Here is a 24,940-nt window from a genome sequence, read left to right as displayed (position 1 = left end):
TTAAATTCATTGGCTCAATATATTTTTACCCATTATCTGTATGCTGAGCAGAACAACTTTGTGCACTCTGTAGATATATGACAGATGATTCAACACTTCTCTATTTCTTTAACTAATTGAAAGTGAATTCTCAAAAAAATAAAAAGATCCACAAAGTGAAATCGATTCTTGACTTTACACCTGTGGACCCTGTGATAAATTGGATATGATGTGTATATGACTAAAAAAAGGTACCAGAAACTGGGGAAGCTGTTAAGTGAAAAAAAGTTGAGGCATGTATCATCTAATGCAGTGCTTTTAAATAACCAATGGTCCACTGGCTACCATTTTATAAAACTTGAGATGTAGATAAAGTGCAATGTCAGAAGATAGTTTGGATCAAGAGAGCATAAGCTTTTCCCTGGAGAGGTGATGAATTCTGCCATGTACAATTATTTTTGTCACCTTTTGTGCTTTTTAAGATGCTGTCCTAACCATCCTGTGGCATTCCATGTGCCTGCTTCCTGTTCGTAGAAGTTATAAAGTATGCAAATTCCTGTCAGTAAATCTGGTTTCTGCCAGATCATACAAGCAGAGCTGGTCCTGGAGCTTAAGACTTTGGCTGGACTCCATAGCAGGCCTGAGCAGATGGGATCTCATTTGAGAAGATATTTACACCAGGAGACTGGAGGTTCTTCTACCACCTGTGTGCCCACAGAGACAGAATCAGAAAAATGCTCTGTAGCTAATGTCTGTGAGATTGTTGCACAGTGGAGGGATGTTTGCTGTGGGATGTTTGTACGATGAGTGGTTCAGTGGCCATTTCCAGACTTGCCTATCAAGCTGGAGCACATGCAGCACTTTCTGTGTAGATGGGTGCTGGATGGTTTAATCTGTCCCTGCTTCCTCAGTGAGGCTGTGGCTGAACACTAATCCTACAAACGAAATTACTTAGATTTAGGTCAAATCATCTATGAAACCCTGTGGTTTCACAGATGGCTCTTCTGAGGACTGTGGGAGTGATAAAGTACATTTGCAAGCAGTGTAGTTTCTGGAGTAGTACTCCAAAAGGAAGTACTGTGGTTGTTGAAATCACTGTAAGTTTGATCAGTTTATGGGAGGAGATATAGGATGTGCTTGACTGCAGTAACTGTGACTTGAGGCCAGCTGACAGGCAAGGTCCCAGGGAGTCTGCTCCCTGATGATGAACAGCATCTGTCAAACACCACAGACAGGGCAGTGCAAGACTGTCTGTGTGCTTCTCTATATGTGCAATTAGTGCACTAATTGTTTTTAGTCCAGAGCTTTTCTCAGTGCCTCTGAAGCGATATGGATTGCCACCACTTCAGCAATGTTTAAGCACATCAGGAAACTTGAGAGTCACAAACATTAGTGACACTTAAAAAATAAAGAAAGAAAAAGAAGAAGAAAACTACCTGCAACCCCATTCTCCTGCCTCATTAGAAAAAAAAAAAAAAAAAAACAAAAAACGAAAAAAACAAGAAAAAGCAATCATTCCATGACAGTAGTGGCTTTCTCTTTTGATTGAAATCAACATCAGAGTAAGTGAAAGGAATCAAGTAATGCAAGCAAACAGATTTTAAACCAGCTGTCATCTACCTCCTACAGCAAGCAGAGAAGGCAAATCTTTAGTAAATCTTTTGTAGCCTGTGTATTGTTGTAAATCAGGTCTGATATGTTCAATCATACTTTTGCTCAGTATCTTTTTTATTTCAGATTTTTGCTTTACTTTTCAAGTGAGTGTGTTCCATGTTCTGAGCAGCAGTAAGCAGGTATAACATCTGCCTAAGAAGAATAAAAGTGAACAATAGATAGGGTTTCAGACACAGAGCATAAAGCATCAAATTTTTGTGGTGGTTGAGTCTCCTCTTCCACTCTACCGCAATCGGTGTGATAGAAAAATGCTCAGCTTCTGTGCAAAGACTGAAACCAGGTATCTCTTTTTACATTTGCTCTCAGTAAGACAAATACTTGATGTATTGTATAGTGATGAAGATATTATGTCACAAAGCTTTTTGATAAAGACATGTTTATCACCTTTCTTTTGGCCCAAAAAGTGCATTATTCCTTTTGTCTCAGCAGCTGTGAAGTTCCTAATCTCCCTTCCTCATTGTGATTGGTGACAATTGCATTTAGACTCCAGTGAGTAACTATTGTGTGTTTGTTTTTTTTCCAGCCATCTAATGAATTGATATATGTGTAATTATAGTTCACATTTTTCCAGTGTGATAGCAAGTTTGATACTAACAGCTTGGCTGTTCTGTGGAATTTCAACTGAACGTCTCCAAGCTTCAGCAGAAAATGGGAACATCTGCTTTCTAAACTGCTTTTTGACTGGCTGGGTGACTCAACTTGTAAAAACAGCAAAAAGATCAAGTAAACTTTCTTTCTATTTGCCACACAATTGAATAATCAGAACTGATAGGAAATATTTTTTTCTTCTCCTTTGATTAAAGTAAAATCAGGTTGTCTACATTTTCCTTTCAAAAGCCTATATTTTGGAAAATATCCTGAAGTGAATGTCAGAGAGTAGTGAGAAGGGTAGATAGAAAGATCAGGCCAATTTGAAATAATATAGTGGTTCATTTACAAGTAATGTTTGGTTATTAATTTCAATGAACTTATGTTTCTAACCCAAATGTCATTTCTGAATTAGACACTAAAAACTGCTCTGACAAAGTGCTGATTTAAACCTTCTAAAATTTATTTTTTTAAGTACAGAGAAAATTGAATCAGCACCATTTCTTTCATAATACATTCAGTTTGAATAAACAGGCGTTTTCTGATGAGAATTCCTAAGCAGTAGCAGTCCTTTTTAATGAAGCACAAGTGGTGCCTAAGTGACCACAGATTTTCTCTTCTGGCCTATCTCCTTATCTGCCCTCTGCTTTTTGTTGTTATTCACAACAGTGAGTAAATTCTCTACTGAAGTATAATATATACTGAATTTTCTATAGTCTGTCTACTAGCAAGCAAAACTGAAACAGAGACACAGTCATTGACATGTGAGATTTACATCCAGAGAGATCTTTTGCTTTGACTTCATACAGCACCTAGTACAAGTCTTATAACTCAGAGGAGTGGCAATAATGGAAGAATCAGTAAGTCAAACTGATAAAATTGAAGTTTGCATAAACCTCAGCACATCTATGGTAATTCCACAGTTCTGTGCCTTGTCCCAGACATTGTATATCATAGAAGAAAACTGTACTTTAATTGTGTGAGAAAGAAAACAGGAGTTCCCTAATTCTAGTTTATTAGCTATCATGGTAACTGGATTGCAAACAAATGCACTCAGTAGGAAGGGTCCTCTTCTGTTCATTATCCCTTATATCACCCTCTGAAAAAAAAAACCAAAATGTTTTGGGCTGAGGAAGAAAAATTCTACAGAGGTAGATATTCTATGCAACCATTTTAAGCCTGATTAATAGAAAGCAGTTCTTGCATACTTCCCAGAATTATTCCTTGGAATTTGTCCACAAAACCATCACTATGGAAGAATTTTGGATTTATGGCTTGCTTTATGGTATGGCATTCTTCTCATTTTCAGGAAACCAAGACCAAATCCCTCCTAGAGAGTAGGGACTCTCTGGGAGACACAGCTGGTGAGGTCAAGAAAGTGAACCTCTATAAAACTCATTTAGCAAGTTAGTGTCATTTATTGGTCCTTTGCCAAAAGGTTGACTAGAGTCTTGCAAGTGCTCCAGTGCTGTGGAATGTCACCTGGCCTCTTCCGGCAAAGCACCAGATATTGCCAAGATGGATTTTGATGAAGGAGCTGTCCTTGCCATCTGGCATGCACACCAAGCCATGTGCACGTGCTCTGCTGAGAATCCTGTTGGCAGTGCTGGAGATGGGAAGTCATGTGCCGAGCACAGTGGGCTTCTGACTACCTGAATTTGTGCACAATTTGGCACTCATTTCATGCTGCATCCAAGCTGAGCAAACTGTCAAAATTTATAACCATGAAGCTCGAGTGCTCACATCCAGATAGAATCAATGTGTTTGCATCAGTGGCTGAGCTGCTCAGACTTCAGACAAAGCCTGTTGTCTTCAAAATATCTGTGGTCATCAGGGTCCATGTTTGTGTGTGTCTCTAATGCAATTTTGACCTTCAGATGTCTCCTGTCTTGCTGCTGCTGGTTTAGAGAAAGGGTTGAAGAAACTATGCTTTCTCTTTTCTTCCTCACCAAGAGTAGAGGCAGTCAGGCAGTGTGGATAAAGGTTTTTCTTTACATCTGTAGGGTGGCTGAAGTTGGGTATATTCCTACATCAAGAACAGTTAGTTCCCAAGCTCATAGAAAGCACACTCAAAAAGCAGCAGGCATAAGATTGCAAAAGAAACCCCAAAACCAAGCCAAAACCCAAAAACCAACAACAAGTCAAAACAACACCCTGCTCTTTCCCTCCCCCAAGGAAAGAGAATAGCCTGGGTTTTAGCCTGCTGCTATCCCATGGCTCTTGGGAAGAAACTTAAAAGTAAACACTGTAAGCTCCCTCATTGTTCCTCAGTTATGAAGTTGACTGGACCAGTTTTTGTTCCTCTTACTTTCCAGAAAGACTTCAGGGTTTTTCTGAATTGGAAGAGTTAACTATCATCTCCCCAGAGACCACAACATCAGCAGAGATTGCCAGACAGCATTGTTTTGGCCTCCTCCATCACCACATGGTTCTGGGAAGAGGTCTTTGAGGCAGTGGTGTTAGAAACCTGCCTCACAGGAAATCTCCAGCCCCCAGTTTGGCTTGCCTGTGAGCTCCTGTTGGGATGGGCAGGAAGTCAGTGACTGGGGACCAGGATCTGCCTGTGACATTTTATTCCTAGTGTATTTCTTCCCCTGAAGAAGTGCCACAAGCAGACCTCTGGGCAGAGGACTGTCATTGTTTGGCCTCTCTCCCATTTCTCTTTTACTTTTCCTGTTCCCTGCAGCATTATAATCTTCTCCAGTTACCTTCACAAAGATGTCTTTAATAATGGATCCTCTGAATCCTTTGCCCAGTAAACAAATTTTGGGGAAGCAGAGCTCTGCTCAAATGATGGAGCAGCCTTCTGGCATTGAAACTGCTGTCATTCCTGGCCCAAGCAGAAGAGTTCTGTACTTGTGCTCTTGGTCCAAAGGAGATATTTCTTTTGTAATTAAGGATGGGCGAGAGTGAGTTATGTACTAATAGCCCTAATTGATTTGGATTATGCCTTGGCCTGGACTAATCTCTTTAGCCATGGGACATACCTGATTGCAGTGTCTCAGACTAGGAGACAGGATTTCAGGATAAAATCCCACAGACACAGAGGCATTTGATGTGTTTCATGGCACTGAATTGGCAAAGTATTACAATGCAGGTGTTTGAATCTGTAAATGTATATGCCTAATGAGCTCTTGTGTTTGAACACAACTAGATTTTATTTGCAGTCAAGACAGAATTTCTGTGTTTATTAATGCTTGATGGCTGGCAATATGAATGATTCATAGTCAAGGACATGAGGTTATGAATAAATAGATTTTTATTTATAACATTTATCACAAAAGATTTACTAGATATGGGATTGGATTTGTTCATGCACGAATCTTAAACCAAGCAAAGCATTGTTCCTTACAGACTTTCAGCTTCCACTCCAGTTGGTCTTATTGATAGGATCAAATAGTTTTGTATCCACTACATTTAAAGAAGCAATGCTCTGCCTCCTTGATGCATGTTGGAAAAAGTGACATATTTTGACGGGAAATTATTATTATCTTATAGGAGCTTAATTCAGAGTAGACTTTTAGAGTAGTGAGACAAGTGCAGCACAGCACAGCAGTCAGCACTCTTATGCATACCTGAGATCATAATTCGTGAGAGGTCACCAAAATTTGTAGGCACATGCACAGATTAAAGCTGCAGTAGTCCCTTGGACTAGTCACATGCTGAGGTCGAAAATACACTCAAGTGTCCTTCTGTATAGATATATAAATAGTGCACCAGTTTGTAATTTTAACACATTTTCTGCAGCTCCACTGACTTTAATCTACCTGTGCTATTCTTTTCCTTTATAATAATGAACTGTATAAACTCCTGGGGATTTTTTCAGAGCTCAATAGCCCAGAAAAATAGGACAGAAAATTAGTGCAAAGTATTTCTTACTATCCTGACATTCAAGGAGACTGTGATGGGTTGAGTTTCTGGACACTTAAGGACTTTCAGCCAGATTTTGCTCTTACACAAGTAAAGATTGATTACAGTAGAGAGACAAACTCTTTGTGTTGGACTAAGGTCAAGATGTACACTGTTTGTGCCAATCTATCATAACTTTTCAATGGCAGAATGTGATCCGGAGGGTTCTAAAAAAGGGCAGGTATGTTACAAGGTCATTAATCAGCCTTTGTGGGAATGTTCCTGGGTTCAAAGTCTCCATGTTAATAAGCCATGGTGAACTAACAGTTACTGGGTGTTGAGCTGCCAGTGTCTGTGATTAGAAGTATTCAGGTGTGGTGAGGGGTGAGTTTTTCCATCTGGTAGAAAATGCATGTACAGTCTGCTTGCTGGCAGTGAAATTTGGAAGTGTATGGCTTACCTGGGGCACTCTCAACTGGCAAGAATCACAATACTCATTTCCTCCTCTTCATGTTATCCATCTTTAGTGACTTTCTTCTATGAAAACAGCCTCCATCTGCAGAGATGCCACTTAATTTTGTTGGCTGTGCTCACGGTGTAGGCACCTGCCACTGGATCACCATTGATTTCATTGGTAAAGGCCAAGGGACAAAAAAAGGTAACTTTGCATTTGCTGTCCCAGCACTACAACTAATGGAGCAACTGTTGGAGAGCAGCCATATCCAGCGGGTGTACCTACAGCTTTCTGTTTGCTTCATTTCTGTGTTTTAAACAAGGACCAAGCAAATGCTGCAATCTTTAGTCTGCATTTTAGCCAACACTCCAAGACTGTGACATCATTTTGCCTTGCCACATTTTCCTCAGGGGATGGTGACTGGGCTGACAGGCCATTCTGTGGTTATGCTCTGCTTAAGCTTGCTCACCTTCACAGCACCAGCGAAAGACTACTGAAAATCCTGAAGTCTGTGAGAGCATGGACACTGTCTCATTTTTGTCTCATCTGAATTGTTCTTGTTGTGTATTCTATTGAAGAATGTCTTCTCAAAAATATTCACAAGGCAAAGTTATGTTGTAAAAATGATCCAGGACTTGCCTTTTCTTCCAATGTGCTGTAGAGATGCTGGACTGATTTAATAACACTATTGTTGTCATCTCTCATGCTCTCTCAATACCTCTGAAATCCCTTTGCTAGCAACTCGTAATTACAGTCCTTAGAGTGAAAATCTAGAGTACTTGATCCCTAAAGGTAGCATAAAAAAAAAATACTAGCATGAACAAAATTTGTAGGGCTGCCCTTGGAAATTGGTAGAAAAGCTGACATGAAAATTCAGGATTGTATGTGGGGCATCTTAACTACTGTGATTTAGGTAGACCTACTTGCAAACAGTGTGTAGTTCATACTGCAGCCACAAACGACTATGCATAAAATGTCTGTGAAATGCTATAACTGCAGCAAAGCCAAGCTTTAGCACAGGCTGACCCTTCTACATCACTCCAACCAACTGCCTTGGCATCCATTTGGGAGACAGAAGTCACTGGAGCACAGTCGAGGAGCCATGCAGCCACCTCCAGACAATGCCTCTGTGTTAGGAAGGATTGCACAAAGTCCCTCTAAGAGGGAGGAAAATACCTGATGGAGAGGAAACTATAAGCAGCTGGTGACACATCAAGAAAGCCATGTATGCTGCCAGGTCACGTTCCAGGACAGGTGGACTCAGCCTGCAGCAAGGTCCAAAGAAGGGCTGGTGACATCAGTGAGCAGAGCAATGGCAAGTTCACCATTTGAGGGGGCCCTAAGAGAACTTGTGTCAGCAGAGACACTGTGGGATGAACATGGAGCTTTCAAAGTGGAGCTTTTTCAGTTGTCCAGAAGGAACTGAGCGGTACCTGAGGGGAGGGGACTCTATACTGAAGCAACAGTGGTACTTATGTTGGTTCTTAGGAGTCCATGAATATTCTTGAAGTATTTCCTTGAACTCCAGTCTCCATTACTTTTTGCAAGCTTAACAGAGGAGACCCAAAGGCCAGATGGAACTATGAGGAAGATTTTCCAGTGTTATCTCCTCAGAGCGAGAGTGACAGTAGGCAGGGAGGTTCTGAACATGTATTTTCTTCCTCCCTGGCTTACTGGCTTGTGCAGAAATGTATCCTCTTCAGAAACTTCACATTTGGTGCCTCAGGGTGTTTTCAATAGTACATTTCTGCAGAAGTGCCCTCTTTGATGTGTGTGAAGAAAATCCGTCTGCTGACACTGAAACCTGGATATCAACTCAACAGCTAGAAAAGATCCTGCGTCTCATGAAAAGAAGGTGGCCTATGATGCAATGCATGTGGGATTTGCACCAAGTGTCATTCATCAGAGCACTTAGTTCACACATCTTTTTCCAAGACTAATTAACCAATAATGTTGCTGATTTATGTTTCTTTCATGTTGCAAGTTTGCTGAGCTGCGCTGTTTTAGTCTGATTTTTGCCCTGTGCATCCTGGCAGTGATTATGCCTACCTGTCATGCCGGTTATGTTGCCACAAGAGAAGGACATGAACTGGAGTTGACATAATCTGAGTGTTTGATCATTTGAGCCTGGAGCTGCTCCCACTCAAAAGAATTTGTTTGTCTATGTAGGTATTGTGTGGTGAAAAATACCAGAAACTCCTTTGGTTTACATTTTCTGCCTCATTATTCATTTCAGCCATTGAAATGGTATGACAGCAGACAAGGAGCTTTATTGAAAACTTTCAGAGTCTAGAATCTTCACACTGGTTTTGGAAACCAGGCCTAATGCTTAACTGGTATTTTTAAAGTCAGGACTGGGAAATGTTAGTGCAATGTCCTCAAGATGTTTCAGTTGGTGTCCTTTTCTAATTTAATAAGTAGAAACAAATCTCTGTGCTGTAAAGATACGATGGTATTCAACTTACATCATGTATTTTGAAATAAAGCACCACAGAATATTCCTATGGCTATATGTGTATCCTGAGGGCCTTATTTATGACAAGATTTATGCTTCAGGTGTTAGCAGCTCTGCCTTTTCTTGCTGCAATGCATGGGAATCCAGCAAAGTGTTTGGCCTAAAGTCCGTCTTCCATGTGGTCAGTGGAAAGAGCAAACCCACTGAGATCACACGTTTTCACCATAATGTTACAAATGCTGCCAGTCAAGGTGCAGGGCGTGGGAGGGAAGCAAAGTGTCAACAGAAGAAAATGTTACTGGACCTTTTTGGAAGGAAAGGAAGTTGTGCCAGGGCAGTGAACATACCATTCCGATTGCAAAGGAATATATCCGAACAAAGCCCACTTCTCCCAAAAGTAGTACTTTTTTGCCCGAGCAAGGACATTTGTAATACTCCCTTCAGACAGAAATACCAAAATAGCTGATTTTGTATCAATTAACTTGACAAAAGTACTCCTTCTTTATCTCCCTTCACTTCCATTTGTTTTTATGAGAAAGTTACAGTTTTCTTCTTTTAACTCATCTAAAAGGAGTTTCAGGAAAGTGCAATTGTTTTTACTGAGATTTTAAATTTCATCCAGAACTCTTTGCAGAAATGCAAAGAAAAGGGGAAGGTTCTTTTCCTTTTGTCCTTTTTTTTTCCCTTTACCCTTCTTAATTCTTCCTTGCAGTATAATTATCAAGGAAAATCAGTGCTGTTAATTCTCTGGGTTGCAGCAAAGATGCCTCTAAAATATGTTACCCCAATGGACAGCTAATAATGCAAAAAGAATCTTTGAGTTCTAGGCAGAAAAATATCCAAAGAAGAATAAATTTTTCTCATTTTCCCACAAAATCAATGTGACTGTTATATCTGACTGGTTTTCAGATTTTTCACCTTAAAGATTACTCGACCATTGGACTTCCCCTGAGACTATGCTGATCCTTTTTGTATTATTCTTCTCTTTTTTTCTTTCTTTCTTTTTTTTTTTTTTGAGAGTCAACTGTTCTCTTAAGCTTAGTAAATTCTCAACTTGCCAAGCTAAATAATCCAGACAAGGAGCTGGTTGTCCAAAGTAGTTCTGCTATGGTAATGCACCCTGACCTTTCAAGCAAAGGGTTCATTTCAGGTTATGGAAAAAGCCCTCAGCATGTGAGATGCTGCTGGAATGCCAACCTTCTTCACTCCCCTTTCATGCCATGCCCCTGCGACCTGACAGTTACTCATGGGGCTTGCCATAAAGGCTGTTTTATGGCTGTGACTTTGGCTGCAAGACTGTTGGCACTCCTGCAGAGAGAGCAAGTGTGCTTGAAATCAAGTTTTATACTTAAAAGCCTGTCTGCTGTTAAGGAGAGCACAGCTCTAACCTCTTGTTGCTCATGATATTTCTGTAGCCCCTGTGACACCAGTTAGTCCATTTTTCTCCTGTGGAAGAGACTGACTGTATCAGAACATGCCCATCTGAGCAATGTGGTCATGATTGCTGCTCCATTTCCATGACAGGAATTGTGCCCAGCTGTAAACCTCAGAGATGTTACTTGTTTTGTGTCATACCAAAGCAGGCAGCAAACCTCACTGTGGTCTATAGGCTATCCACGCACTGGCAGCTACTCTGTTTTACTTGTTGAGCAGCTACAGTTCAGCTTCATGAGACAGGTCTGTGTGTGGAACTGCCCACCTCGTCTTCCCACTTCCATTTCCCTTCATGTGTGCCATCCCAGGTAAAGCCTGGAAGCTGCTGAAGGTCTGCAGAGGCTGGAGGAATTGCAGCTTTGCGGCAGGTGGTGGAGTTGGCTCTGCCCTTCTTCCTTTCTCAGTTCTCTGGTGGCATCTTTCAAGTGATGCTGCCACAGCAGGGAGAAGAAAGTACCCTGGAAAACTTAAGGGTCTGCTTCTGCCATGTGAGTTAGGAGATATTTAAAAGTATGGTATGACTTCCTCCTAGGGCAGGGAGAGAGGCTGTTTGAAGAAAGCATAACATTTAGGTTCTGGTCAGGGTGTTGTTTTGCTTTCTGAGCTACTCTGAGACTTTTGACTTCATGCAATAAACTCAACTCCAGTGCAAGGGTAAGGAAAAGACTCACCCATGATGCTGCTTTCCTTGTGTGGTGGGGTGAGAAACACAGGGTTTTCTTCCCCCTTCCAGGTACTGGCAACTGCTACTGCTGGCCACGGGGTACATGCAGGGCTGTTAGATCAAAGTATGTGAAGTATATTCCTGGGTAAAAAGACCTTCAAATTTTCAAATGAAGTTTCACATAAACCAGTTTTTAAAGTGGTGCTTTCCACACTGCTGTCTTCCCATCCAGCATATCCTCTGTCTGATCAATATTCTTGAATTTATGGGTTTTTTTCCTGCTATTGTATGGATGAGGATGTTGTACCTACTTTCTATTCAGAGGAGCCAAACCATTAATAGTTAAGAATTTCTTGCCAATGCTGAAGAGACAACAACAGTATTGTCTCTCTGCCTTGCCTATGGAAGTTGGCAGCAACAATCATATCAAGGCCTGGGCCAAACCAATAAACTCTGTTGTGCCTGTTGAGTAACAGTGGTCTGTTCTCAGAGGGAAAACATATGAGAGGAAGAAAGTAAATCCTAAAGGCTGAGCAGGATGGTTTCTGTTTGTCACTTTTAAACTGAACACAGGTATGGTTGTTTTCCCCTTCTGTTCCCTAATTTCTCTTTCCACTCTGTTTAAAAGGCCAGAAACTGAGTGATTTAGAATCCAGAGAGCCTTTCACTTGTCGACATTGTCCTATTCTCAAGATTAAAAAACCACAGCTCTCCAAGAGAAGGACTCACACTGATAACTAAAACATATTAACCCTTTCTTGCCATATTTTGATATATAGGGCGGCATCATGCACATCCACAGGTTGCAGTGCTGATTTTGCAAGAGAGTATTCTGCACGGCCATGGGTCAGAGCATGTGATCAGGCTGACTCCTGTTATATGCCTCTGCTCCCAAATCTCACTGGACTCTCGAGTATTCTGCATAATAGGTTCTATTTTGAGTATTCTGCATAAATTTTCTTTCTGGCGTTCAGTAACTATGCTTCATTTCCTTAATGAGACTGACCAGCAAAATTGGAGATATTTTAGCTGTGGGATATCAAACTCACACTGCACACGAGCAACCAGCTTCCCATCCCTGTTTACCTTTGGCTCAATGATTTTATTTGTAACTGAGTACACTTGTACTTTGTACTGTAACATCATATTGTAAGCCCTTCATAACCTGAGAATGTCAGCCTGAGCTCACGGGTGTTTGCTGTCTCTCAAGAGTGAGACATGCTACAGCTGTCCAGATTTGGCTCTGCATATAACCTAACATAACAAACCTGTGAGGAGCTGTGTGTCAGTCCAGTGAGTTAGGTTCTATCAGCAATACAGCAGCCATATTTACACTTTGCTAGCAGACATGGATATAGGACTGTAAAAGGACTGTGAAACTTCCTTTAATATGTTTGCATAGAAGATTGTGATTTGAAATAATTTCTCCTTTGCACAGTTGTTAGTTCATTTACGCCTGTGTAATTGATTTACAAACACCTTTATTCTGTTAGAAAGTTATTTACATGCTTGGCTGTATCTTTGCTATCCACACTCCTCATGTGTAAGAAGCCTGACAATTAATGCAAAGCTTAATTCCACATGTTTGCAGAAGCGAGCCCACGGATAGCTGTTAATTTCCCTTGGTACCCTTATAAGCCAATGTGTTTCTGTTATTTTATTTGCAAAATAAACACTATACATTTTCCTAATTATTTTTGATGTCATAATTCTAGGTTTTTCTTTGGCCTACAGGGATTCAGGGCCCTCAGGGTAGCTTTCCTCATTATTAAACAACAATTGTATAGCTGTAGTTAGTAAATTATAATTGAAGATATGCTTAACAAACCACTGCACAGCAGTTTCTGTAATAAAGTGAAAAATACACCTTTACAGGGAAAAATTTGTTTTTCCAAAGGGAAAGCATGAAGTGCAGTTCAAAACTCGTACATTTATTTGCTATGTTTTCCTCTGTGAATGAATGAATAATGTCTGCTTTGTAAAAAGGAAAATAATGAAAAACAGCATTCACAATGAAGTGGGACAGAGATTGTTGCTGCTTTTAATATATTTTTTAATTTCAGCTAATGTTTGAAACTACTTTAAGGGCAGAAGTGACTTCCAGCAGGATCTGGTCACACCAGTGGCTGTATCCTCATGGACTAAGCCCTGGGAGCTCTCAGGTTTCTCAACAAATGGATATGTTGGTCTCTTGCCTCTGTCTCCAAGCACTTTTCAAAAAAACTTCAAGGGTCATCCTTTATCCACAGCCCTCCTCTCAACACAGGGCCTCATGGCTCCCTGAAACAAACAGTTGTCCTTGTGGGTTTTTTTAATATATGATTTCCTTTTGATCCTACCTTGCATGATTGTTTGTCTTTGGCAGCAGCTGTGTAAATTTGGAAGTCTATAATATTTGAAGCACAAGTTCTTTAGCCAAAGTTCCTGTACTGCACAATTTGCTCCTGCACTTCATATTGCATATCTTAAAATGTAGGGCTGGCTAAAGGAATCACATAATAATTCTGGTGACAGAATTGGAAGATATATTGTATGCAACCAGCTTTATATTTGCTCAACAGATTTAATTACATGGTAAAATTAATTTATCAAGTTTTCATATTTATGCTTTGACTATTCATCATCAGGTTTCTGTCTTCATTTTTGGAGGGGTCTTTTTTGGGTCTGGTCCAAGCACTGCTGAACTGCTCTGATTTGTTGGATATGTCACTATAGTTGCAATGCTTTGCTGCTTTTTTCTTTTTCTTTTGCATTTTTATGCTCTGAAAGTAACATCTTTTTCTTTATCTTTTTTAAAGATAAAGACATTCCCTGCTGATACATCTAATCCTTTTTTCGATCCCTTTACAACAGTACCACAGTTTTCAGTAAGTAGAACGTGCAACTAAAAAACTGTGTTTTAACACAATTCCCACTGATTTTCTAAGTGTCAGAAATCTGTGCACTAAGCAGTCCTCAAAAAAAAATTCCAAGTAGAAATTAGAGTACAAAGCAGTAAAATATTCCCATTACACAAAATGTTGCCTGCATTCAGACATTGCTGCTCACTCGACAGAGGACTAAGAGTTAAAGGTCAAGGCTCACCACTAATGAAGTCAGTCCCAAAATGTTGTTCAGTTCAGGACTGTAGAGGACACTTGTGAAGCTCCATAATATCTTTTCAGGGAGCAGTAAGGGAATGGGAAGACTTTGTCCTCTGTCTAGCTATTGCATGGCCTCCTGCCTGAAACCACCTGCTGTGCCATCACAAAGCAGGCTCTGATTTTCATTGAATTTACATCTGAATTTTAAAGAAGAGTTATGGTTTGTGTGTGAGTGACTACAATGGTATCCTTGTATAAACTCTTATGTTTACCTAATAACTTGAATCCAATATTGAACTTCATTCTTGTTAAATTTTCGCAGAAGATGTAGCTAAGGGATTTTGGTGAGGTAAACTACATAGAAACAGAAAACAATTATTTGACAATTTAAAAAGTAAATACAGTCTAAATCCTGCTTTAGTGGTAGAGGCATTATGTAATAAGTAGGACCAAAAAAAATTGACAAAATTAATTACTTTGTAAAAAACACTCTGCTTGTAAACCCCATGTAAAATGACTTACAATTCTAAAGTTGCATTTGCAAAATGAAGCATTTCAGACTTTGACCTTAAATTTTACTGGTTGCAGCAATCTATATCTGGCATATAATCTGAGATAAGTAACTTCATTCACTGTTGGGTCATGTGCAGGTTCTGTCTGTATTCAGTGATTTAAAGAAAGAGGCTTTTCTTTCACAATAAACCTGATCATGGGCTTTTATGTAAATGTGGTTTTTCTCCAAATAGGTATTTTAAAGCCTGAGTTAGTTAACCTCCCCAAGCTGTGTAAGTGCCACAGTTGAGCTCTGATTAAATGTGTTTGAAAGTACACTGGAATATGTCACAGCAATGTTTCATTAGGTCAGCCAAGTCTAGATAGTACAATTGTGATAAAAACTACCCACATTTACTGTGCTTGTGTCTTCCATGGTACTTCTTTACCTAAGAAAAAGGATCCCCCCCAAAACAATTTTCCCACTAGTTAGTATTGACTGTCAGACTTTATTTTCTGTCTCTGACAGGATGAAAGCAAAATTTAGGAGCTATATAACATATATTTTCATAATTGGGGGCTCAGAACTTTAAAATACAAACAGAAGGTACACTGATATACTTACCACAGAAATTTCCATATTGCAGAAAATGGCTATTTCATGGCAAATTCAAATGTTGAATTTTTGTTATGTTCTGTCAGGAGAAAAGAAGCAAAGCAAAATTCAAACTAATCTTTCTGAAATCCCATCTTGTCCCCATAGATTTCGATTTCCCTGGGCAGGGTGGAGGGCAAAATCCAGATCACAAATATTTAAAATAGCATTGCAATAAAAACCTAATGATGTATGATCCATCACATGATTCTGTACATTCCTTTTGAGTTATGTACAAATATCTGTGATGAACAAGCAGCTACCTCCAGGACTGCATAGAGATGGGAAAACAATTAGAAGAGTTAGGTGGGCTTTGGTCCTGTGTTTCATGGCCCTCTGTCCCAGCCCAAAAGGAGCTCTCTCTCCACAGCAGCATTTCAGTTCATCCTGGTGCTCTGCTGAAGGCTTGAAGAGAGCTACATCACAGGCAGGAGCTGTAAGGGAAGGGTAGCTAGGACTTGCAGGCAGATCTAACTCTGAATGGTCTTCAGTCACACAAAGACCCAGATGGTAATGTTTGTTAATTTTTTTCTTTTCTTTTTTTTTTGTTTTTTTTTGTTTTTGTTTTTTTTCCTTTCCTTTGTTCCCCTTACCCCCCCACCTTTTTTTTTTTTTTTTACTTGGAAGAAAACATTGAAATGTTGTTAAGCAGGAAAGGGATTATGAATTGTGGTGTTTAGAAGGCTTTACCTTTCATGTGTGGCTTCAAATTTGGTGGTGTATATGCAGTTGTGTTGATTTGATCAGATGAAAAATTAGATAACTTGGTTACCTGGAATGTTCAAATATAAGCTTCAAGCCAGGAACCCTCTGAATTTCAGAGATTTCCACAGAAAAACAGCAGGCATGATGGCCATATTCCCAGGCAGGTGTAAGTCACACAGATTTAAATTAATGAAATTATATCTGTTTAGACCAGTTAAATATTTGGCCTAAGCATACCATGCAATCAGATGGTACTATATATAAAAAAAGATGCTTTGGATATCTACTGTAAAATAATCATCCAGAGCAAGCACACTATGGGACTCAAAGCAATTCTTCAGCAAGTGTAGTGTGTCATGACTGCTGATTTCAGTGAGGCTGGGAGAATTTACATCAGCTTCAGAGTGATGCTTCCTTCTCATGCCATAGGGTAAGATCTGGCAGTCCTTGGAGCACAGGGATCTTGTATGAGGAATACCAAATTTCATACCCCTGCAGTTTGCAAGGTTGAGTTTTAAAAGCTGAATGACAGAGAATCTTGAACAGGTTCTATTAGCCATTATTTACACACAGGAAAGTTTCTTTAATTGGTTTCACACTTTTCCATTTTACTAGTTTTGTGGAATTAATGAAATTCCTCTTGCTTCAGAAGTTGTTTTGGATCATAAGAGATGCATTTAGACATGTGAAAAAGTGACAGTAAGCAAGCAAACCTAGCACAGCCAGTATTTCCTGGGCTTAAATAGTTTTCCCACTGTTCAATTTATGTTTGTGAATCACATTGCTGCTGTGAAGCTTGCAGAATTTGAGATATAATTAAGACAAAAAAAAAAAAAAAAGGTTGCTCTTCAAATAGCTGCTTCCTTATGATGGTGACTTTTCTTCCTCTGTGCTTTAGACTCTGAACCAGGTTCGGAAGAAAAATCATGAAGGAAGAAATGCAGCTGATAGCAGTGGGAGTGTGTTCTAATGATCCTGACACACTGACAACTGCAGTTGCTCTGTGTTCTTCCCAGGTCAGGGTCAGATGTGCACCACAGGCACCAGTTGCTGTGGTTTGGCATGAAAAATAGCCCATGCCATTGAACAAGACAGGGATTTTTAGGGATCCTCCCGCTCTGGTTGTAAAGGTAGCCCAACCTTTTCTGTAATATTGTTGCGCTGATATGCCTCACCTGAAAGACAGGAGATGCTTGCTTGCTGTTTGTCTTAAATCTGCACTTCCAATATTGCTTTAAAATTGCCTGTCATTGGATACTGCAAGAATATTTCTCTTGAGGCATGTTCCAGTTAGCAAATGTGGGAAAGGATGGATATTTCGAAAGCTGGGCTCCTAAAAGCCCAGACTCCCAGCTATTAACAAAACACAGAGTAGTTAGAGGACCCACTAGCAAATTGTATATTATTCCTGAAGAATATTCCAGAAATCTCATGTTGTAAACATTCTGCAATATTTTTAGTGAAAATGCAATAATGGCAATTGTCATTCTACAAACTGTTTATATTTCTTACCTGAATGCTGCCAGTCCCATATGTGCAGTGTCACCTCACATAGCGCATGTTGCAATCAGGCTTGTCCCTCAGGCAGCAAAAGAGGTGTCTGTCCAGCATCTGCAGAGCTTGTACTGAGAGGTCATAGCCACAGCCTCCCATTTGTTCTCATATTTAGTTGGTGTTACTCAGTGCTTGGCAATTAATTGCATAGTGAAGGATAACAAGACCAGTAGAAGCTAATCTACAATTTTTTCTTTCTGTGTGTGTATACATTTTTTTTTTGTAGGCAGAATTTGCAGACAGCAAGTTACAATGCTGTGCAGTGCAGTCATCTCCCAAGATTACACTGGTGTCTCCATCTCCTGTGCTGAGGTCTCTGGCAGAGACTACTATACCAACTCCAACAGTCCAGACAGTATATACATCGCATAAGCCCATTTCGCTGGCAGACAGGTACTGTTGCAGTTCTTTCACAGAAATACTGTCATTCTCTCTGCATTAAAGCAATCAGCTTGATTTTCTGTTTTCTGTCATAATTACCATAAAGTTTCATTTTCTCTTATAGCAAAAGATTGTTCCTTGACTACTTCAGAATAGGTGGGTTGTGTAAAGACATGTCTGTAACTCATACATGCTCTGAGATAAAAAAACCCTGCATTAATTAACTGCTGCAGCCAGCAGTGTACCATTTCTGTGGCCAGTGGCCTGGAGAGAAAGGGTTGTGCAGGTTTTCCTCAGGCAAGTAATTTTGACTGAACCACAAAGGTTTTGTTTTAATAATTGCTGTTGCAATTTGTTTTTTGAAATTAGATGTCCGTGGGGGAAAGCTGAAGTTGAGAAATGTCTGTTCTTCTAAATGAAAAATAGGCATTGGTTTTCTTTCTTGTTCTATTTCTTTTTTCTTCTTCTTTTTTAGTAATGTCAAGCTACACTGATCTTGTAGTTTCTCAGAGAAACAACAAGCTATACCACCTTTCCAAAGGCGGACTCTTTTCAGATTTCTATTGTTGTATCCTACTGGTTTTTCATGCTGGCATCTTATTCTATAATTTAATCAAAGCTGAACTTCCCAAGCTAATAATTTACTGAATATAAATGTAGCAGTGGATATACTCAGTATTTCTGGAGTACAAATAGTCCAAGGTTATGAAGAGAAAAGTATTTCTTTGACATCATTATAAATGAGTCTTTTTCACTTTTGGATTCACAGTCAGTTCCCATTTTTGGTTGTTAATTATTTTTTGCAGATGCTGGTTAATTGCACCTGCACACTCGTTCAACATTGCTAACTCATCTAAAAATTTATCATTCCAATGAAAATGTAATTTCAAAGTTGTAGTGCTGAACTCAGGTCCTGTAGGATGTCTTGAGTACAAGTGGGTGATTCTACCCCTGCTTGTCCATGAATGGTCTGCAGGGTTTCTGCAATGCAGTTTAAATCTCCACAGTCTTACAAATGTGATATGCATAACTTTCAGAGCAGCACAGTAATGGAACAGTTTCAGAAATGGAATCACTAACCCAGGGCATTCCCAGGGTTACAGAGCCTCTGGGCTCTGGAGTGGATTGGTAAGAGTAAGGATTTTAGGCTCTGATTCCCACATCCTGATATGTGCAGGACTGTGGTAAATTCAGCATATCCATGGTTATAGATACAGATATCAGACAACACCAAGGAGCAGAAGACAGTAACAGTAGTCTTTCATGATGGCATTTGCTGCAGCAGCTCTATTTTTAGGGTCCTAGTCCAGCTTCCTTTGAAATCAGTAGCCTTTAAGGGAGGTTAGATGAAATTATAAACTGTTTTGCCATGTCCATCTTTTTGCCTCTGTTTGCTCTTCAGAAATATCAAGAGATACTTGTTTTTGAATCAGCCATCAGTTATCAGCTTTTTCACTGAACTGAGTCTGACCTTTTTTTTCCCTCCTTTGGTATTTTGAAAATGTTAATTATTTTAAATTGAAATCTAAGACTTATTGTTGTTCCCATAATTGGCTGTTTGTGCATTAATTACACAGCGCTGAGACTCTGAGGCGTGAACTTGAGAGAGAGAAAATGATGAAAAGACTCTTGATGACAGAATTATGAAATTCGCACTTCCGTCAGATGGAGAATGGATTGGGGCCTTTCATGTGCCTTCTGTCTGTTTACATTCCTCTGCTTCTGTGTACTCAACATAATGCATCGGGAAAATGTGATATTCCTGGCTCGCCTGGATTCACCACGGTTGGGTAAAATTACGTCTCAGCTAGACTTTAACTTGAAGGAGTTTCTTTATTCATTTGCTGCTGGGAAATAAACCTTCAATCCTTTGTCTCTCCTGAGATTTTATACTATTAACACAATTAATTTCTGGTTTGGTTTTGGTAAATCTAGGACAAAAAGGATCAGCAAGGAGCATACTGATTTCTATTGGGAAACACTGTTCTGTACATATGTTAATAAGTGCACAGAAATTAATGTTATGCAGAATATTTTGATAGTAACATAGAAAATATGTCATTTTGTACAACTGAAAATTGCAATGAGCTACTGCTATTTGTTAAAGAACCATTTTTAAAGCAGAAGAATGATTATTACATCCTAACCCCAGGACTGTTAGTCTCCACAGAATAAACGGCTGTCTTATTAAATTCCTAACCTTAACCTTCACTCAGAGATATAAATAGCTGCAAAGGGGAAAGGCACCCCACCTTACAGATATACACACCCAATACTCCCTAGTTTGTCACCTTGACCTAAACCTTCAACTAAATCTTACCGTATTTCCATTAATGGATGAAAAAAATCCATTGTTTAAAGTAATTTCCTACTGACTTTCTAGCTTGATACTGACTTTTTTAAAGTAAGTGAGGAGTTTTACCTTCTCCAGTTTGCCTAGGCTTTAAGGCTTGCCCACGCTCAGACATCTTCTGCCCCAGCACTGAAGGTTGCAGAGCCTCAGCGGTGTGGACATAGCTCATATAGGGAGAAGTTTTTCCTTCCTGGGTAAATAAACCACCTTCCTGACTGACATGAATTGATTGGTCACTCCAAAGGACAAGAACAACGATGGTTTATGGCCTAGCTGTGCCTATTACCCATATCTTTACGAATCAGCACGTATGTCCTGGCAAACCCGTGGAGGTGTGCCGGGCTGTACATCCCATTCACCTCCAACACCCAAGCAGCCTCTACTTCCAGTGGAGCTATCTCAGGCATGAGGTGGGATGGGTGGTCCAGCACTAGCAGAGCCGCAGCCGCAGGGAGGGAATTTATGGTATACAGGTAATGCTACCAACTATTTCATAGGGAAAAATAAAGGTCTCTGTTTCCCCTTGTTCAGTAGTGCAGGGTCATCTGGAAAACTAACAACATCTGACTGTCAGCTACAAAGTACTCTTTCAACAGGAAAGCTTTTGTGCGTTTTGTATGGCTGAAGATGTATATTTTTCTGTTACTCTGTACACTATGTTCTCTTATTTGTATTAAGATAAAAGATTGTCCTTCATTTGGCACTGATTATGATGGCTTTATCTCAGCTTAAGCAGTTTGCTTGTGTGGAGGCTGGGAAGTGATTGCTGTGAGACTGGGTTTCCTTCAGAGCTAGCTTCTGCTGTTTTTCAGAAATGAGAGTTCTGGAGAGCTTTCTAAGACTGTGGATTGCAGTGTGAAGGTATAAAATGACTTGTCTATTTCATATTTGCTGGGATGAGAAATTAGCATTAGGCTTCCCATTTAAACCTACCAAACCCAAAACTTTCTGGTTGCCATAAATTGGGTCAAAACACACAGCAAAAGCATTAGGTGGAACATTACATTACAAAATTTAATGAAGTGGCTCAACATGAGCACTGGGCACAAGAAGCCCAAAAACACACCTGGACTGTAGATTTGAGAGCATTCCAGTGACTTTTCTGGGTAATGAGATATGACTTGTACGCTGTCCACCTTTCAGTTGTAGTGCCAGGACACTTCTGTCCCTTATGTTTTAATGTGCTACTCCATCAGTCCAGGGTTCTTAAAAATTGATTAGGAACATTAAATCCATGTGAGAAAATCAGAAAGGAGGGGAAAAGGCACAGACACAAAATAATGCAATTTCCTGTTACTCTTTTCTCACCACTTCCCAGAAGGTATTGGTGAGGGAGAAGCAGCAGCACATTTTGCCTGTGTCCAAGTGAGAGTGAGCATTCTGAAGAGCAAATAAAAGAAAATTGTAACTAGAAATGCTGGTTTGGGAGAGGAAAATGAAGTAAGGTTGAGAATGGCACAGTGCTCACTCTAGCTGAATCTGGTTTTCTGCCTGTTAGGTAACCCCCAATTGTGTTTGAACTGACAACAGTTTCACAAAGTCATTGTCAAGGAAAACCAGGGAAAAAAAACAAACAGAAAAAAATCTGAACACACCCTTCAGTCATACTTATTGCCATGGAGTGGACTTTCTGAACCACAATAAGCCTTCAGGTTTGGGGGCAAAACAGATCCAATTACCCACATTAGGACAGTCTGGTCACATAAGCAAAAGCCTTTAGGAAAACTGAATGCCTGAGTCGGACCAGCCCATCAGATGTTCTGGCTCATAAACAGTCTATTAATTTATTATTTTAAATGCATCTTTTTGCTCCCTTTGTACAAAATTACTTCAGCTGAAATAGTCAGAACTGGAAAACCAGAAACATGAAACAAGATTACTTTACATGGCCAAGTCTTTTTAGCTGAGGCATGCTCTGGGATAGCTGAAGAAGGGCAAAGATTCCTCCTTCTTTGGTTCCCACCAGGAGAAGAGGGAAAGGCTCATGTTTCTGTGGAATGTTTTCTACAGAACAGCTCCAATGTTTCGTTTCTGTGGGATGTTTTCTACAGAACAACTCCAAGTACGTTGCCTTGTCTTGTTTTAGTGTCTTATCCACTGGCTGCCACTGTTTCCTATTTTGCAGTCTAATGGAGCTTTATTAAAACTGTTTTACTGATATCAAACTAAACTTTTAACTGTGGAATGTCATCACCTTGTTCTTTCTTACTATCTTCTTCAGCCATGCTTCAGCATCTCAGTTTTCACACCCCCTGAAGAAACACTTCTGCCTCACCTCTGGTTGGGAATTACAGTGTTAGGACACCTGTTACCCAAAACTACTGTGAACAAGACAACATGAACATACTGCAGAGGGGCAGATTGTCCAGATCTGCCCCTTTAACTTTTTAACTTTACAGGTGTTAAAGGATACTCTGCCTGAAGGTATGTCTATAAAATAGTGCAGAAGTATCTGAGCTAGCTTTAATGAGCTTGCATATGTAGTTGTGGCAGCATGAAGCCCAGCACAGGCTATCATTATCATGTACATTGACGTGTAAAGATAACGCATTTGAACAGCAGCCTTCTGAAGCATGGTCTCCAGAACTGGTGACAGGAAAGGGTGGCTGAAAGGAGTTTGTCTCTTCAGCTCTCCTGGGAAAGGGTTCATCTCATCTAACATTAAAATGCCCAGCTCTCACCTGATGAGAGATCAAAGGAACTGTCTTCCGGAGGTGCCTCTGACTTAAGTGTCTACATTTTTCCTGGTTAGGGTTAAGTGAGATGAATCCTGCTTTCCGTCCCTCTGGTTAGGTCTACATTGCAAACCCTTGCTGACACAGCTGCATCATCCAGGGCTCAGCTTTGAGGTACGATTTGTGATCGGCAGAGCTCTGCCAGCAAAAGCCTTGTTAGGTGTAAATAAACCACCAGGAATATCCTTTTGTCAGAACAGCTTTTATCCCTAGTGGGAGAACAGAGAGCTGGGATAACATCTTACAGTGACATAAGCAGAGGCTTTGCTGTAGTTGTGCTCCATCTGGGAATAGCTGGTTGATGGAACCTCCTGCTACAGCCATGCTGGCAAAGCCTACCAGGGTGGCCCTGGCTTTTCTCAGTGCCCCAAGTGATGCTCTGACCCCGTCAGCAGATCCCAGCTTTTCAGCGTGAAGTCTCTAAGCAGCGGAATGCAATGTTGTCATGTTTGGGTGATTCCAGCAAAATTTATTGGCCATTTAAATAGCTATGCAAGGAGTTAAATATTTTCTCATTTTGCAGTCTCTTATGGAAGCCAACCAATTGTGCTTCGTTTTTGTGTGGTTCAGCTGTTTCCACTATTTTGTTTAAACAGGGATAACCGGATTTTCTTTAGAAATGTTGGTTGAGATTCCACACCTTTTTCAGATCCCACAGTGTGTGCAGACTTTTCATGTTTCATAGACCCTGGAAGTGCAAAATTTGAAAATTAACTCCTCCAAAGTTTCAGTTCGTGGCTTCACTCTCTTTCAACAGGATGCCTACATGCCCATTTGAAACAGAGCTGGCAATGCAGTGAAATGTTTCATTGGAGGCAGCATCATGTTTTGTTTGAACTGTTTACAATTAGCCTTTGGTTTTATTTATTTATTTTTTTCTGAATACGTTTCTGGTTCATTTGCTACAAAAAAATCTACTTGTAATTATGCAATGGAATATTTTTTCTTTCCTTTTCTCTTTTTTTTTTTTTAATGTCCTGATGTTCAAGGAGTTTGCAATAAATATACTGAGACTGATCTGTAATTGCATGTAAGATTAGCCTCACAACTGTGTTTTGTAAAGTTAAGTGCCGTAAAAGAAGTTGTAGATGACATGGAGAAGGAGGGAAGATAGAGAGTAAGAGGAGGAGAAGGCTTCTTTGGCAGCTGCAGCATGGAGTGGTGGGTAGCAGCTTCAAAGCAAGACTGCTCCCACCATTTTGTTTCATCTGAGTAGCAGCGTGTCTCACCAGACAGTGTATGATGGCATTTTGTTGAAAACATGCCTAAAGAGAAACTTTTACGGCTCAGCTGTTTACCTGTTCCTGTATTCATGCCTGCAATAAAAGAGATGAAAAATAAATCACAGAGTCTGAGCAATTTGTGGTCAAATCAGTCATTTAGGAGGCAAGGGGCAACATGCCAATTAAAGAAAGCATTTGCTTGCTGGGAAAGGGGATCCACCATCATAAAAAGAAATTACAACACAAAACCCCCCAGAGAGATAATTTCTTCATAAAGCCCAGAGGGTTTCTTCCAGCTTAAAGTTACAGTCCAGTGTTATAGGGTGCCAGCCATCTGTGGGATCATTAGGTGGGACACACTTTGGTGAATATCAGAGCCAGAAAAATACAGGTAGGATCAAGGTAGAGGAACACAAAACTTGGCAGGTTGTTGGTCCTTCATCTACAGCTCAAAAGGCAGCAAAAAGCATTACTAGAGTGGAAGGGGTGGGGAGGAGTCTTCCACACTGGACTGAGAGACAAGTTCTTAAACTGCTCCATAGAGGAAAATGTAAAAACATACCTACTAAAAAACCCACAACAAACAAACAAAGCCTGTTCACTGTATTCTTTGTTATAACACAATTAAAACATTTCACTCAACTTTTTGCCCTTGATTTTGC

General features: G+C 40.0%; 1 protein-coding gene across 5 annotated transcripts in view; it reads left to right on the top strand.

Annotated features, from left to right (window-relative positions):
- Positions 1-24,397, top strand: part of EPB41L4B (erythrocyte membrane protein band 4.1 like 4B) — a 167,507-nt gene extending 143,110 nt beyond the window's left edge. For 2 of the 5 annotated variants that reach the window (XM_085052264.1, XM_085052258.1), the window contains 4 exons: positions 13,896-13,964; positions 17,813-17,979; positions 19,545-22,342; positions 22,384-24,397. In XM_085052264.1, coding sequence (XP_084908390.1) covers positions 13,896-13,964; positions 17,813-17,979; positions 19,545-19,614 — 306 coding nt within the window. In that variant the 3' untranslated portion in view covers positions 19,615-22,342; positions 22,384-24,397. Of the gene's footprint in view, positions 1-6,617; positions 9,055-13,895; positions 13,965-17,812; positions 17,980-19,544 lie in introns of those variants that run through there. The other 3 variants (XM_085052260.1, XM_085052259.1, XM_085052261.1) reach the window with 3 other exon arrangements.
- Positions 24,398-24,940: the final 543 nt, after the last annotated feature.

The sequence above is a fragment of the Lichenostomus cassidix genome, chromosome 2 (genome assembly GCF_008360975.1).
Source record: "Lichenostomus cassidix isolate B80296 chromosome 2, HeHo_3.0, whole genome shotgun sequence".
Lineage (NCBI taxonomy): Eukaryota > Metazoa > Chordata > Aves > Passeriformes > Meliphagidae > Lichenostomus > Lichenostomus cassidix.
Note: the sequence above shows the minus strand (reverse complement) of the source record. Positions and strands in the feature narration are given on the sequence as shown.